The following is a 17,679-nucleotide window of genomic DNA, read 5'->3' as shown; positions in this document are numbered from 1 at the left end:
CCTGTCAATAATAGAGTATTCCAGCCCTCAATCAAGGCTTTAAAATGCATACAAATCAAATCATAAGCTACTCTAATTAATGCCCAAGGTTGCCATGTTGTTTAGGGACCATATCCAATACATACATTCATTTAGATCACTTGCAAGCTCTTCCAAATTGAGTGAACTTGGGCTGTCTTGTTTATGCCAGTTTTGAATAGTCCAAAACAGCCCATAGACCAAGAAAAATCACTCCTTTGGCTGCCCCAAATGGTATACTAGATCCCGGGGTAAGATTCAAGCTTTGGGCATCAAGAAAAGCCCTATGAACGAAGATAAATAAGAAGAAACCTTGCTGGTCATGGATTCCCTGTTCTTTCCTGTTTAGGACAGCACCATATCTCTTCTCTTTTTTCCCAAAATGCATACAATAGACATACCTTACCTTCCACTCCTTCCTCTTGCCCGTTTTTGAGTGGAACTCTAGTTGCATGCCCTTGGTAGCTCCACTTATGGTCCAACTCTGTCCTTGCGGCGCAAATCACATTGATCTCCTTGTTCACTCCCACACAACTCTCAAGTTTCACATAGACACTCTTCAGTTACCTAAGTCACTAGTAGGTCTTATTCCATGTCCCGTGCTCAAACCTAGTTGACTTGCTGAGCTTAGTGACTTCCAAGCAAAAATGAACTTAAAGAGTCACTGCGTTCTATCCTGTGACCTGTCATGAAGCTCCTATAGACCAAGTATGCAGACCTAGATGATCCATAACATCTCCATTTTTTTTACATTGTCATTGACTGTGAAGGCATTGGCTTCTCTCTCTAGCAAAACTTATAAATGACAAATAAATGAATAATAACTGCGGAGCAGGTATGCCTTAAATAGGGCAAAATAGATACCAAGAATATGATTGGCCGGCTAACATTTAATGGCTAAAAAATGCCCAAAACCATATCATAATGGCCAAATGAAAATGCCCTAACTACACAGGATAATATCCTGTGCCCTAGCTGACCAAGTACTATGCAGAGACTCGACCATGAATTGACATATTTGCCAATAGTTTTTACTCTCCCTTATCTTCGACTATACTGAACAAAAGTCTATTTGGTAGACTCTCAAGTTTTCCTAGTAGCATACAGGTGGCATCTTGGAATGTGCATAGCCTTCACTTTAGTGGAGCAAGGCTTCCCAAGAAGTTGATCGTTCGGCAAGAGCTGCAACCAACCCTTGCTAAATGTGTTGACTTTTGTTGCTACAAGTGTGCAACTTCTCTTCTCAGACCAACAGAGTTTGGAAGGTTCTTTAGGGAGGTTCATTTATCTATTAGGAGCATTTTATGGATACCCATGGATTGAGGGAGGAGTTTGTACTTCAGTTGGCTTGGGCCTACTATCTTATGTTTGTTGCGATGACATTGTTGTGGGGTTGGCCTTGTGGGTCATGCTAGGTATTGGAGACTCATGTATTGTGATCCTCAATGGGTATCGGTCGATAGAGATCAGGGCATGGGCTTTATTCTAGAGAGAGGTGGTGGTTAGTTTGTTTGAGGTGGACTCTATAATTGTTCAAAGTTGCTTCAACAACCTTGAGACTCTTGAGGATTGACATGGTAGATGGATGGACTTTTGGGGTATTGTGGATGATAAGGTAGTGGCTTGGGAGATATTATAGTTAGAGGGGGGACCGAGAGATGTGCGGAGAGGTCCGGTCTTCTACAAGCTAGAGGGGTGGTTGATTTCTAATAGGGATATATGCATATGGATGGCATCCTACTAGAGTCGTCAGAGAAATTCTTTTTGTGGGGTTGAGGTCTAGTTACCACAAATGTTTCCTCTTGTTTCGGGTTTCGAGGTTTCATTCTGCATTTCGTTTTGCTCGCCATCTCAAGGTTTTGAAAATATTAATTATAATAATTAATAATTAATATTATTAATTATATATACAAATTTTAAGTACCTATAACCTAAGTCCTTATTCTTAGACTCTAGAGTGTTGGGTGTAAAGTCTTTGGGTGTAAAGTCCCTATAATCTCCTTGTGTATAAACTTATACGGGTGTGAACACACCCTTATTTGTACCCTAACATATAAGCTTTGTGTAATTTGACTTGCTGGTACACTCTTTTTGAGATTCTCTCACTCTCACACTCAACACTGCTCCCGCTCCATTTTGACTCGCATTCCCATTGTGCGCTCATGCCAACAAATTGGTATCAGAGCCATGGCAATAGCATGCGTGCTTCCCGAGGATAGCGCAAGTCTATTCAGAGTGCGTGTGCGAAGGAGGAGTTAGGTTGTCGCCTTTCAATCAGTTGAGGGGCGGCATGCGTTCACCTTTCAATCAGTCAAGGTGTAGCAGGCGTTTGTTTTGGCCAAGGTGTAGTTAGTCGAGTTTCGGCGGCATAGGTCATTGACTGGTTTCTCGTCAGGTTTTCAGCACGTGTGAGCAGGGGGTAGGCTGCGTGGACCTGGGCGACAGTAGATGGCAGCATCCGATGGCTGATAGAGACCAAGTGAGAGCACGTGAGACATTTTTTAAAATGATGTGGCATGTCTTCCTAAGCCCTAGTTCGTGCATGTCAGCACAGTCCTCAGTTTTGTGTAGATTTGTGCTCGAATATTTGGTGCTTTTCCCAAATTGGATGTTGTTCATGCATAACAGTGACATATGACCTGGAAATTGCAAAAATTGTGTACATTGGCCTTGAAATTTTGGGGCTTTTTACGCATTAGTGAAATTTTGCTTAGTTGAACTGAATTTACCGACATTGGTACACATTTGGACACGAGAAATTTGGGGCTTTTGCAAAAATTTGCAAAAATTTTCAGAATTTGCATGTTTTATTCTTTTGTAAACATGTATTAATGCAATTGGGGTAGATTGGTCACTGAAATTTTGGGGGTTTTCTTGGAATTTGTGGATTTCAGCAAATGAGATTTTGAAGAAATTGCAGAGAATTTTGGTGTTTTTTGTGTCTTAGAAGTTCTTATGGGCACATTTGTATGTAGTACACATGTTAGCCAGCTCCTATTGAGTGAGTTAATGTATTGCTGAATATTCATGGTGCAGCAGTCTTAGTGATCATTTGCAGATCTGGGATTGTTGCAAATGTATTTTTGGTGATATTGCTGATGTGGGAGTCACCTTGCAGTGGCATATGCATGGAATGTATGCTGAAATCTTAGTTATATTGATGAAAGTCATTCTTTCTATGTTGTACATGTATTTGGATCAAATCTTGTTCTTATTTCTTGATATTTTGGGCTGAAATTAGCTGATTATTCAGCCTGTTATTTTTTCTCATAAAATACAGCATTGGTACTTGGAATTTTGCTGAATAATGACCACTAATGCTTCTAGCAACAATGACACTAAACCTCTTCTTGAAATCAAGAGGTTTGATGGCATTGGCTTTGATTTGTGGAGGGACAGGATGCAAGGCATTTTCTTTCTCAAGGATTGCGATGATGCTCTCTTGGAAACCAAGTCTGCAACTATGATAGATGAGGAATGGGCTAGACTCAACAAGAAGGCCATTGCATACAAAGAAATGGTTGTGTTTGATGATGTACTTACAGACATTAAAGTGTCTTGATATGGCTTATGCCATATGGAAAAAGTTAATGGACACTTATGAAAACACAACTATAGTGAATCAAGTGCATCTCGTGCGCAAGCTTGTGAAAATGGAGTTGGATGAGTCTAAGCTAGCATCTGAGCATTTGAGTGCTTTTATAGGGATTTTAAGTTAGTTGCAAGACTCCTGTTTGGAGCTCTTCAATGATAAACCGAAAGCTATTTTCTTGTTGATGACTTTGTCTAATAGCTGGGAGTCTTTGGTTGTTTCACTAAGCAACAACCTTGCTTTAACCTTTGATGGTGTTAGGGGTTCTATTCTCAATGAGGAGATCAGAAAAACGTCTAGTGGAGAAATGGCATTCTTGAAGAGGTTTGGTCTAGCAAAGTTGCTTCATACGACCATTTGCGTGTCTTTGGTTGTAATGCCTTCATCCATGTTCCTGTAAATTAGAGAGCTAAACTAGACATGAAATCCATCATGGGCATCTTCATGGGATATGGTGATGAGGGAGAGATGGGTTATAGAGTTTGGCTTCCTAAGGACAAGAACATAGTACATAACCGAGACATAGTATTTAATGAGGCAAAGTTTCTAAAATATACTACAGAGGGTGACCTTATCAAAACGATGATGAAATTTCAGCACGAATAGCGAGCCATTCAGTAGTCATAAGCTGAATATTCTTTTCTTTTTGATGTTGAAAATGAGCAGAACCTATTGTGCTACAGCCAGAATATAATGGACAGCAAATAGATGCACAGGATGGAATAGGACAACAAGAAGAACATGCTGAAAATAGGTGACAACAACAAGGAAATGCTGAAATTAGCCACCAGCTGATGGTGTGCATATACCTGAGGATGTAGGCCCATTGCCTAACAATACAGATCATCGGGTAAGAAGATCTACATATGTGAGAAGGTAGCCACAGAGGTTTCAGCCATCTTTGGATTGCATTTTATTGACTAATGAAGGTGAGCTGCTGACATTTAGAGAGACACAATCATGCGAAAACAAGAGAAAGTGGGAGGTTTCTATGTTGGGAAGAGATGAAGTTTCTGTATGCAAATATCACATGGGAGCTTGTACCTTTGCCCAAGGATAGGAAAGCTATCCCTAACAAATGGGTTTACAAGATGAAATGTATTGATGGGAAGCCAAAGTACAAGGCATGTTTGGTTGCTAAGAGCTATACACAGAAGGAAAGGCATAGACTTCCAAGAGGTTTTTGCACTAGCGGTGAAGATAACTACGCTCCGCCCTCATTGCATCCTTAGATTTAGTTTGATCCGATGGATGTGAAGACTACTTTTCTTCATGGTGACCTGGATGAAGAGTTATAGCATATCATTAACAACATAAGGAGAGAAGCTTTTTTCAATGTCATGTAGGTGTGACTCCTTTGTTATGGTAGCAATGACGTGTTTGGGCACGGGTCACATGTCAGAAGTGTAGCTCATTTTCTTGAAGGGAATCGTAATCATTATCGTTATGAGTGCACCTTTGGATGACAACAAGATCAATGGCCTCTCCTTGTTGTTGGCAATGGACTCGCTATCAACCTCTTTCACCTTCAATTGAGGCACTTCTACTTCCTCAAGATTGTGGTCTAGTAGCTTCTCCAATAAGTGGAGATTTACATTTACACGGAACTTCTCTAGTTGGCATGTACTTAACTTATAAGAGAGGGTTTGACATTTGTGAGATTTTAGAAATAAATATATACACAGTTGAAGTACAATACATTTTAATTTACCAATTCATATATAAGAGGTTGAAAAAAATACATATTTTTTTATTGGTTTGAATATTTGCACATATGCTTCAAATACACTTTGTGGTACTAGTAGTGCACCCTTGGGAGAGCACATGAAGAGCTAAGGATTGCATCTTGGAGATAAGACGACCATTTATTTTTCACCTAGATATTGCAAGACGTCTTCTCTCTTGCTTAAAGGCAACCTCTTGTGCAAATGATTACGATTATACACAAAAATAATCACCTCATCTTGAATTCTATTCATAGTCCAATGGTAATGAAAAAATTAGTTTATACATATAATATATTACATATCGATTGTCGTCACTAAGCATTGACCAATGATGAAAGTTACATACATAGCAATAAATTATAACTCATTGTTCAACTCAAAGACTCAAACAAGGTACTGAGTCCAAACTGACATAAGCTTTCTATGACTCGAATGGTTTGTATCCTTATACAAAGGATGGAGGAGGTACGAAACAATGGGAATTGGTTTATGAAATTAATTCGATCTCTCATTTGTTACGTTGGTGAGATTACCAAATCTAGAAGTTACATGATAATTTTCATTAGTAGTTTTCATTAACAATTTTACAAAATACATGTATAAATTAATGTTTAGTATTTACCTCTCCATAGGTAAAGCATGACATGATGACATGGCTTATAAAGCGTGTGCATATAATGTTAAAGTAAGCTCATGATACATTCTCATGATCAAATAGCCGCAAGATAAAATAGAGGGGTGCAATGGCTTCTTTGATAGCCACCGCCTCATTCCAAAACCAATTATAGAAGATATAAGTTGTTATTTCTCGTGCTTTGTCTGTTGAACTCCCACTCTATGTATTCCATTCCTTACTACATATGAGTTGATGATGAGAATCTTTTGACATAATCCTAAATACATAAATCAAAACTGAAGACTTGAGATACTTGGAAAGTTGAAACATTTATTTTATACCAAATTCCAATGTATATGCAACATAATCATAATTTATAATGAAAATTATAAATGATTACTTATCGATGAAGCACAATAAATAAGTAGTGCAAAATGTGTCTTTGTCAGATCTACAAGATTGTATTGGCAAATACTTTTGAATATAGCCAAGGCCTAGGACTTGTGAGTAATGAAATTGATGATGCGCAAAGGCTTTCTCCAAGGTTGGCTTTACCCAAGGAAGTGATGCCACTTTCTCTATCATAAGATCAAATGAGTGTGAGACATGGTGTCTATACAATAGTGGGCTTGTACCTTTCAACATACTCATCCATCTTGGCATAATTTGAGTCATGATGTGTTATGACTTGGACCACATGTTTTGTTCCAATCTCATCTATGGTCCTCTTGATATGGGGGTGGATCCTCTGCCCTGTAATGCTTAACCAATGGTTGGAGTATTCACCATACACAACAATGTAGTACCGGCTTTACATGATACCGAGATATTGATCATGTGTTGGCATCTCTGTTAGTGTTAAGAGTAAATAATTGCCATTAGTAACTACCAACTATTAATTATCAAGTACATGTATTTAAAAATTAAGAATAGAAAAAGCAACATGTATGATGTATTATGTAAATTATTAAAGAAAAGCATTGAGTAAATACAATTTTTAACTTACTCTGTAACTCCATCCATCAGATACAATGCTGCAGCCATATTCATGGCAACATGGAGGAGAAAGAGAAAAAAGAGGAGTAGATAAAGGAGGGAGGAAAAAGAGAAGAAAGAAGAGTAGATAGAGGAGTAGAAAATGATGGAGGAGGAGAAGGTGAAAGTGATAGAGAATGAGGTTGCTGCACTTTGGATGGGCTGGTGACCTATGTGAGACAAAATAGAGCAGATGGACGCACGAGTTTGGAGAAAAAAAATAGAGAAGCAGCAATGTTTCAATGTTTTGTATAACCCTAGGATATTTTGTTATTGTAGGATAGCTTTTTTTTGAATAAAAAGTTATAGTTCAAAAGTTTCATTTTGTGAGTTCGTTTCATGAAGTGAAACAAAATGTTTCAAGGTTTTGGGGGTTTCACGTTTCATTGGGATGAAACACGTTTTTTCATGACTATGGGATGCGGTAGATTTGATAGTTCGTAGGGACCACTTTATTGGAGCGTACCTTGTCTTTTCCCTTTTATTTGGAATCACCTACCTTAGCTTTCGACCCTTGTTTATGTTGGATCCCCCACTTGACATGTGAACACAAGGAAGGTGCGTAGATAGATCAACAGCTTTGGGCTAGAGACTGGGTGTAGGATGATGAGATTGCAAAGGAGGTGATTGAGATCCTAGGAGATTTGAGGGCAATTTGCGGAGGGAGGCTCCTTGTGTGGGGCAATGATGTTGGGAGGAGCAAAGGGCTTTGAGATGTGACTTAGTAGCCATCTAGAGATTGTACAAGACTCCCTTGTAGACCACACCCTTCAAATCTAGGAGCTGTGCGCACGAGCTACCTTAGCAAGCTTCAAGGGTGGGAGCATTGAGTTTTCTTTTTGCATGTCAGCCACCCTTTGTGCCAAATTCCAATAAGATTAGAAATTAGGATTGATGAAGTATTAGCTCAAATTAAGGCCCTAAAACAAGGAACAAGAAAAAATTCAGCATACTTGTTAATGTTTCTTGTTTACTTACCAAAGTTGGAGCACAATTTCCATATGTCTTCCACCAAGATATAGACTGAGTCTATCCCATGCAAATTTGCAGGGGGTGTGCAAATGGAGAGGATGATTACGAAACTCGAAGAGATCATTCTCAAGATGTGTAATGATGGAAACATCTCCATCAGCCCACTTATTGAAGTGATCTTGCAACATCTCTTCCAACTCTTTATTTGCATATTGATCCTTGCTATTCTAAAGGGGATCCAACCAACATGCAATAGCATGGATTCGTTTGTGAAACCGATCCTATCTCTTTTTCCACACTTTAGAGTAGTAACCTCAAGTTGTAAGGATGGGATTGATAGGAAGCTAGTCGTTTGAAATCTGTAGATACAGTAATAGAGACATGCTATAGATAGGGGAGTACATGCACATATAATGGGTAGGTTGGGAGGGTAGCCTTGCCCACTTATGAGAGTTTAAAGAGACATCTATAGGGACATAGATTTAGTGGGTCCTTTAATAGGGAACGTGAAGCTCAAGGAGTAGGGCGAGATGTTGGAGATTGATGCAATGATGTGATTCTACAAGAGTGGCTTGACCCTCCCTACCATATGCTTGTGTAACCAGGCCATGGTTAGGCAGCCTATTTTTCATTAGTTGGTATCCTAGTGTAGGTAATAGGTAGAATCTGAGGTGCTTTCCTAGTCACTTTTTTGATGATGTAAGAGAGTGGCTGGTTTGACCTTAGTGTTGGATGGCTTAGCTTTACTTGATCTCCCTTGAAGGAAAATACAAATTATAGGAATCCAATGGAAGTTGTGGTAGCTTTACATGTACATTGCATGGTTAGATATTTAGGAATGGTGATTGTGGATTTGGGAGGGCAAGGCCTTGGGTGAGCTGGATTGGCATCCAAGAGAGTGGAGCTGGCTCGCCTCGTTTGTTTTATAGAAGCCGATGAGTTTTGTTTCCTATACAACACATATTGGTAAGTACATCTTAATGGAGAATGATAAGGATTGGACTCCACCATGCAACAATTTTGAGTAGAGCATAGCATCATTGAACCATTCTTATGTACTTTTTATTGATGCTTTTGGTCAAGGAGGGTCTCATACTTCCTATAGCTGGTATCATATGGAGGTCTAGGCAGCTTGTCTGTTCAAATGCAACAAGATGGGGTTTGCTAGTGTTGCTTTTAATTGTTGAAACTTTATAGAGTTTGTGAAGCATTTCCTATGGTCTTGAGAGGTAGTGCAGCTGGTTTGGCAAAGAGCTTGTAGGATACTTTGTCGAGCCTCACCTTGCCTCAAATGTGTCACTTGGGCAGCTTTCTGCTAGTAGTCAGTCATTGAGGGGCTTCACCTACTCTACGAGGTGGTTCTTTTTGCACATGGTGCCCAATACTGTATGAAAACCTTTTGATAGTTTGGTGATTTCCTATCCATCACAACATTTGACTGAGCAATACCAAGCCAAATGGGATAGATGGTGGTGTGATTTGGATGCAGCTGAAGAAAGTCTCCATGTTGCACATCAAAACACAGCTTGAATTCTTCCTTTGATTTCATGGAATGTGGACCACAGTAGTGCTCATTCCATTGCTTGAATCCTAGCCATTCTTCCTCTTCTGTCTCTCCATTTCCTGACCCAATACTGAAATCATCTGTTTGACATGTCCTTGACCAATCTTCATCGTTGAGGCCGGTCCAAATGTAGTTATGGGCCTAGAGGAGGTGTCTAGTGCTAGATATTCAAGCCTGCTGTGTTGTGATTTGAGAGTGTGCGAGATTATTCGCAGGTGTGGGAGATTAGTGGCAGCCTCACAAGGTGGCATAATTGGTATTCTACAATGGGAGCATCTTTGTATATGTCACTTTGTAGTCATCCATCATTCATTCCCTTGGAGGCCGTTGGGAGCAGTTGCAGGGGGATTTTATTCATTCACAAGGGTTCTGGGAATAGTTCCTTTGCACTTGGGTTTGCCATAGCTTGTTTTCACATTATATGATTGGATCCCATTGCTGTGACATTCCCCCGTCCACAGCTTCTTTCCCTTATCCCCCTAGACCACTTTCAGAGGCCTTGAATAGATGTGATGCGATTTGATTTGCACCCAGCTCAAGCCAGACAGTTGAGCATCTCTACTTCACTGTATTTTCTTTTCAATGTAATCAGCTATACCTTTTTTCACATCCCTTCTCCCAAAAAGAGAGTAGGATGTGTGTTTCCTCATTTTGCACCTTGGCAAGCTGAATTTTCCTACCAAATTGAGAAGAGATAAAGCAATGAACAGACTTGTCATCTATAAAACTCTAATCAGCTATTACCAACTCTACCACTTGTCTTGGGTTCTTGGCTGATCTTTTACTTGAACATGCTGCATTGAAGTGGTCAGGCTACTAAACTCTAGATCAGCTTGCGAAACATTGGATGATAGCAAAACAAAGTTGACAATTTAGGATTGGTATTGAACTAATCCAAGGTAGAGCGTTTCCAACTTCCCCTCAAGCCAAGGGCTATCAACATTAGGGGCCTCAACTTCTAATCCTTGAGAATTGCACGACCAAAGGCAGCGTTTTGGGGTTTCCAAAGGCTGTTGTGTGTAGCGCTTACAAACTCCCTCTTTTTGTGTCCGGGCAAGCCAATTTCCCACTGCCAGGCCTCCGTGTATCACCCGCCATAAGAAGTATGATACCCTCCTTAGTCTCTAGCTATCTTGTAGCGCTTACAAACTCCCTCTTTCTGTATCTGGGCAAGCCAATTTCCCACTGTCAGGCCTCTGTGTATCACCCGCCATAAGAAGTATGATATCCTCCTTAGTCTCTAGCTATCCCATAGGCGGCGCTAGAAGGGCCGTCGGAAAGGCTTCGTGATGCCATGCTCCACCCAGCGCCTGCTACGTGACAACGCCCAATCCATATCCTCCTGCATGAGTAGGTGTCTGCCAATCCTAGTAGTGTACTCGAGGAGTCTCGGTGGCTTCTTGGCAACAGCAGTGGCCGGCCATAGCCACTCCCCTTGATTCCACTCCAGCTCATCAAGTGGCCTGCCCTCCGAGGTCGAAAGGTGCCACTCCCTGAACTCCTCCCAGAAGATAAAGGGGTCTAGTCGCAATGTCTTGTGTAGGCCAATCACTCGGACCCTCCTCCATGCAAGGACAGTGATCCCCTCACTCCACTGGCCCCTATCAAGAACCAGACGCCCCCCCTCGCCCCCCCTCTTGTATGGTGAAGAAGGTCGCAGGTGGCCGATGCTTGCTGGAGAAAACCTAGCAGCCCATACCTCCTTGGGCTCTATCGGCTCTCGTGTCGGGGGAGCAAGCCAGTCATGAGGAAGTGCTGCATCAATCTCCCTTCTCCTCAGCTCCACTCCTCTTTGGCGGCCTGATGCTCGCCGCAATACCTCCTCATCCACCAACTTGTACACCTTCTGCCATGTCCTTATGGTACGAGTCGGGCCGGCTTCGCACCCAGCCCACTGGATTTGAGGGTAAATGTGAGAAGTGAATGCTTATCACCTATCAAGATAAAAGCTCAACTAATCTAGCAAAGGGTAGTGCACAATTCACCCAATGCTTAATAATTAATACCTATGTGTGATATCAATTTTAAAAGCAGTATAATGCATTTTCTTAAGGATATCATCCAGTTATCAGCTTTTGTACTTTTCATGTCTTTCAGCCATCAAGGTTGAAACAACCTTCCACCTTGTGAGGCGAAGGTATCAGCCCGCCACACCTTGGCTTATACTTAAATCCTTCTATCTATGAATCTTTCAAGGCTTAGACTTTAGTCTTCAACCGTACAGGCAAAGCACATGGGCCTTCCATGGTCTACCATATTGGCTAAGTCAATGTTCCTTGTCACAAAGGGTTATGAAGAAAATGTAAAACGAAGCAGGATGAAATTGTCCAAAGTTCTTATCATTATTATGCTAGAGTTAGGCTTTAGGAGTTGACCTCTGTCGCTGCAGCATCTTTCAGATTAGTGTTAGGGTTTACCAACAAACCTTAGGTGAGTGATGGGGTCCACAAATGAAGGATATGCAAAAGGACTTGGGTGCTGATCTTTAAATGGTTGTTAGAAGTATGTAAGAGGTAAACGAAGTGGGATTGCTAGTTACCCTATAGTTATTGAGGAGCTCTGTTTAACTACATAGCACATTGGCATGTTTTAGGGAGCCAAGTTTCCTTGTCCAATTGATCGGAGATCTTTTTCTTAGTTGGCCCTGATGTTCTGGGTACATTCACCTGCATAGATAATTAATTGATTATATCTTATTATGAGAACACATATCTGTTGCTGTTCATTGTTTCTAGGAGATTTTGACTAAGTAGCTGTCGCATTGACAGGCTGTGCTTGTTGTTTTGAAGTAGCTTTATGTTTAGGGAACTGTCATTTAATGTTGTACAGGTATGACCTTTTATAAATTACCAGTGATGCACTTCTCTTCATGAATACTATGCACAGAAGGTATCTCTTCATTTTCTTTTTTTGTTGGGTGTTGGGAGTGCAGTGGCGTGAACGCTTGGTTTCAGCCCTCCGAGCAATGAATGCAGGTGATATGGCTGAGGCAGCTGTCCGCCAGATGGACAAATCACAACGAAGTGTGGAGAGAGAGTATGCATCCCGTGATTCACGGTCTACAAAGGTCAGTTTTGAGGCTTCTTGTGCATCTTTTTTAAAAAGAGGAATGGTTGAGCATGGGCTTCTGATCTGTAAATTTTTAGGACTTCTAAAGAGCTTTTGATGTGTATGCTGCATCACTGCAGGATGAGAGGATGGAACGGAAACGTGCATCACAAGAGAATGGTGTTCCCCTAGTTGATGTGGATGACAGTGTGGCCAAACGCGTGCGAATGACTCCAACTGCTGTGCTTGCAGGATCACATGAGCCACAGATGTTCAGTAACTCTCAAGATGCTGGAGCATCTCATGAGATGTTTGGGTTGACCCTTGACAGTACACTGTCTCCATTGCAACAAATGATTGCCATGATTGGAGCATTAGTTGCGAAGGGTGATAGAGCGAATCCATCAATTGATATATTAATAGCTAGCCTTCCAGCTGATATGCTTGCTGATGTGGTGATTGAAAATATGAGAAACCTGCCAGCAACACCACCTGCAATAACATCAGGTTTGAATACAAGTGGTAGCACAAGTCCAGCTCCAAGTTTATCCACCCAAGCTAATACATCAGGCTCACTAGGTGGCCTGGGGGTTTCTGCTTCTTCTGCAACCGAGGTTTCAGAACCTGTTCAGGGAGTAGATCATCGACGAGATCCACGCAGGGTAGATGTTGCACCTCGCTTGATATAGTTTTGATTCCTTGAGTGTGAAACAGACAAAAGTTGTGTAAGTTGGTAAGCTGTTATAGTTTTAAAGATTCCTTATGGTTGATGGTTCCAGGATCCACGGCGAATGGACCCACGCCGCACAGCTGCACCAGTTAGCGCTCCTGAAATTCCATATGATGGGTTGCAACCTGCAGGGAAGGGTGAGGATGTCTCTGCAGATATCGTAAACAGTTCAACAAACTCTTTGCTTGTGTCTTTGAAGACTGAAACGGTATCAGGTACTTCAGAGCACTTAACATTCATTCCAGGCATCAGTGGGTCATTACTAAGTCAAGAGGTACTTATTGAGTCAACTGATGCCCTGGCCTTCAATGTGGTAACACCACCCGGAACAATTTCAGAAGCCACCATGACACCTGGGCTTGCCATATCTCTTTCAACAGTTGCAGTATCCTCAACACCACCATTGTCTCTACCAGTATGCTCTGAAGAAAAGGGCCCTTCTTTGGAGACTCCTATGGATGCCTCTGATGCCACACCACTAACAGTGCCAATAACTGAAGTTCCTGATTTGTCAACTTCTAACTTAGGAACAAAAAAAGAAAGTGTCAGTAGCACTGGTGTACTGTCAGGAGCTAGTACTCAGAGCTTTTCATCAATTCCAGTTGTATACATTGATGCCGATCAACAAGCTGCTCTATGGAAGTCAATACTCACACGTATTTTAGAAAGCTACAGGCTCATCGGACCAGCTGGTGGGAGTGAACTGCGTCTTTCACTACTAGCTCGTCTCATTGCTCAGGTTTATGCGTTTGTGTGCCTCTTGATTTATTCTAGTTATGTATTATCTCTTGAGATGGTAACTTCCTCTTCTCATTGCAGTTGGATGGAGATGATGATGCTTTGAGCATTTTGCAAAAACATATTCTTGCAGATTATCAAAATCATAAGGTGCTTGAGTCACTTAGCAAGTTTCTTGAAGAGTCTTGGAATGTTTTTTGAATGCTAGTTTTTGACAGTATGCCTTTGTAAATGTCTGATTGCATACATGTGGAAACACACATATTTGGATATCTGAAACTGTTGGAATGCAACTAATGATTTAATGAAATTCATAATCGGTTATTCCTTGCAGGGCCATGAGCTTGCAATATATACACTCTATCAGTTGTATGCTGAGAAAGTATGTCATGAGCCTGATAGTGGTATTGCCACCATGGTTTCAACATTCTATGACAACTTTTTTATTTCAGTGGTAAGCATTACATATATCCTGTTTTGTAGCTTGGCATGCTAATGGGGCTATCAATAACTTATTGATGCAGCACATAAATGTGTCGTTCTTTTTGAAGGTGCAAGGTTTACGAGACACTTTACCAGCATCTGACAGATCCTTGAGCAGGCTGCTTAGTGAAGCTCCAGTGCTGCCTGATGTGGCGCTGAAATTTCTTGAGCACCTGTGTAACCCTGAAACAAAGGAAAGACTGGAGACCCTTAATGTGGATCGAATCACCCAAGGATTAACGACTGTCTGGAGTTTGATCTTGCTGCGCCCTCCAATTCGAGCAGTGTGTTTAGATATTGCCCTCAAGGTGGTTGTCATTTATTGTCATTACTAACCCAGTACCTGCATGATATCACACTTTTGTTATTCTGTTCCATGATATGTTCAAAACAGGAAAGAGGAATTGTTAAAGTGTATGACGGTCTCGTCATGATGGTAAAGTGTATGATGGTCTCATCATGTTATAGGCATGTAGACTTACAGTAAGTTATTGCAATGCAGTGTGCTGTCCATGAAGTTGATGAAGTGCGAACAAAGGCTATTCGCCTGGTAATCTGGTCTTGACTGACCTGCTGATTGTTTACAGATCCATTTATTCAATTAAAAGGGGTTTCATGTTCTTTTTTTTTGGGGGGGGGGGGGGGTTTGTTTCCAAAGCCCTCTTTATCTCCTAGAAGGTTTCATTAGGAATGGAGCTCATATTGGCTAATTTATGGCAGGTGGCTAATAAGCTTTATCCACTTCCTTTTGTTTCGCAAAAAATCGAAGAATTTGCAACTAAAATGTTGCATATCGTTGTGGAGAAGGGGTTTAATCAAGATCTGTCGAAGAATCCAGTTGTATCTTGTGAGTCACCTACAGACCAGGTATGATTTGTTCAGAATGATATTTGTTCACGTGTGTTAATGAATGTGTCTTTGTAAATGGTTCAAAATGGCTGAATTCTGTTTGCCTCATGTTTGATGCATCTGTTCTCTCCCTGTTCAAATCTAGAGGTCCCCTGCTCATAGGGTAATGAGGCCATCTTGAGGGAGGGCTGAAGTATTTTCAATATAGGCCTCATAGAAAGCGGCTGGGATCACTTTGTTCAAGCATCTTCATAATCATAGCTATTATTGCATGCAAACATCTCTACCAGAAAATGTAGCTGGGATCCTAGGACTGGGATTCTAGGAAAGGTTTAGCCAGCATGCATATACTTCATGCGGCTTAAAAGGGTCCTGGGTATGGTCCTTCCTAATTCAGGGACTTAGTAGTGGCTGAAGACTCTAACCCTTAATAAGACAGGTAAGAGATTTATCTTTTTGAGAAACTTAAACTATCCCAAATTTCTTTGATGAAGTGCCAATCATTGATTTTGACGTTCTCATATGGAATGGATCTTTATAGCAGAAAGACAAGCTGTAGACATTCACAATTTAAATGTATAAACTCCACTTTAGGTTTCTTCCTGTCTTTTTCTTGTTTTCGGTAGCTCCTGATGTATCAGATCTGCCTCGGCAATAGCCAGATGTAAATGCATGTCCTTCTTGCAATCATAATATTACTTGTGGCAGTTTTATACTTGATGCCCTTGAGTAGGTTAAATATTGAGACAAAGAGAGAATTGGATCAGTCTGGGCAGATCATGCGCGGCACATGAGGAGTGGACAACCCCCTGCCAGATTGCTCTCCAGTTTTATACTCTCACTCTAGCACCTGTATCTCTGCCCCGCATTTTGGATTCTCTGCTTTTTACAGCAGGCAACTTCTTGTGGAATGCACTTTACCCCATCCTAGTCTCTAGATTTTAGCATTTCCCTTCGGTTTTCCACCTTCATGTGAGTTGTAGGTTTGCTATGTTTCAATATTCATGGATGATGACATTTGGTCTTTGAGTTAATAATCTATAGATATTTTTTATGTGTATTCTTTTCTCCTCCCCATGTTTGTTGACATGGGGAAGGTGATGCAAATTTTGAAGCAACTATCAGTGGATTAGGCTGATCTTTGAAAGAAGGTGAGACGTGAAGTGGAAGCACAGAGTGGAAGCAAGAGCTATGGTGGAAGGAGCAAGAGCAAGAGAGAGAGACACACAAGATGTGGGAACTCCAATTGTTACAATGTGTGTCCAACTTTCCTTTTTCAAATGTTTGAAAGAATAAAAAATGAAGTGACAGTGATGGTCACCCGCCACTTGCAGTGTACAGGTGTGTGGGTATGCGAGTACTATCAGTGTAACTAATATGCAGGGGGACTAGGCATAGGCGCCTTTATTCCCAATAACATCCCACTGAAAGGCGAATGTGCCCCGAGTGAGGAGAGAAGAAGAAAATAGTTACAAAGTATAAATGTACATAAGTACAACAGGATGAGGAAAGATGTCATGCCATCCAACACCCATCAACTTCCTAAGGAAGGCAAAATGCACTATTGAGAGACTTTCAGTGAGTAGATTTGCAAGATTTTGGTTAGTTGAGATCTTGACAAGCTCAATGGATTTGTCCTTGATCATCTCTTAAATGAAGTGGTAATGCACCTTAAGGTGCTTCATCTTCGCATGGAAGATCGGGTTCTTGGACAACTGAATAGCACTCATAGAATCTGAACGCAGTGTAGGAACAACATCAGTAATGCAGACGGCCTAACGAGCGAGCCTCCTTGCAAGCCTTAGTGACTACAATATGCTCTATCTCTGTATAGATAAGGCTATGCATTTTTGCACCCTGGACATCCAAGAAACATCATCTTCAGCAAAGGTGAAGATATAGCTGGAGGTGGATTTGCTACTGTCAGCATGTCCTGCATAATTAGAGTTACTATATCCCACGACTCCTATATCCGGGCTACCATAACAAATGCACATAGATGTTGTGTCCTTTAGGTACCGCATGATACCCTTGACGGTATTCCGATGCCATCTGCTAGGTGTAGCCCTTTAGTATGGCACAACACTCACTACAAATGCTATGTTAGGACGAGTGGCTATCATGGCATGCATCAAGCTGTCCATTGTGGAGGCATAAGGGATCTTGGTCATCTAGGTCTTTTACTCATTAGACTGTGGACAACCGGCTTGACTAACCTTCATGTGAGAAGATAAAGGACAACCAATAGGCTTGATATTCTGTAGATGAAATCGCTCAAGGATCTTTTGGATGTACTCCTTTTGTGAC

General features: G+C 41.2%; 1 protein-coding gene across 4 annotated transcripts in view; it reads left to right on the top strand.

Moving 5' to 3' along the window:
• Window positions 1-17,679, top strand: part of LOC148031766 (symplekin) — a 137,176-nt gene that overhangs the window by 49,377 nt on the left and 70,120 nt on the right. For all 4 annotated transcript variants that reach the window (XR_015691947.1, XM_087685420.1, XM_087685421.1 and 1 more), the window contains exons 7-14: window positions 12,457-12,591; window positions 12,713-13,234; window positions 13,352-14,041; window positions 14,122-14,190; window positions 14,375-14,494; window positions 14,592-14,831; window positions 15,026-15,073; window positions 15,244-15,390. Coding sequence is in view for 3 of the 4 variants with exons in the window: in XM_087685420.1 (XP_087541546.1) it covers window positions 12,457-12,591; window positions 12,713-13,234; window positions 13,352-14,041; window positions 14,122-14,190; window positions 14,375-14,494; window positions 14,592-14,831; window positions 15,026-15,073; window positions 15,244-15,390 (1,971 nt within the window). In the remaining variant the exon portion in view is untranslated. The remainder of the gene's footprint in view (window positions 1-12,456; window positions 12,592-12,712; window positions 13,235-13,351; window positions 14,042-14,121; window positions 14,191-14,374; window positions 14,495-14,591; window positions 14,832-15,025; window positions 15,074-15,243; window positions 15,391-17,679) is intronic.

The sequence above is a fragment of the Lygodium microphyllum genome, chromosome 9, assembly GCF_053477565.2.
Source record: "Lygodium microphyllum isolate KBCC chromosome 9, Lygodium_microphyllum_v1.1.10, whole genome shotgun sequence".
Classification (NCBI taxonomy): domain Eukaryota; kingdom Viridiplantae; phylum Streptophyta; class Polypodiopsida; order Schizaeales; family Lygodiaceae; genus Lygodium; species Lygodium microphyllum.
The sequence above is the reverse complement of the archived record's forward strand: the minus strand, read 5'-3'. Positions and strand labels throughout refer to the sequence as shown.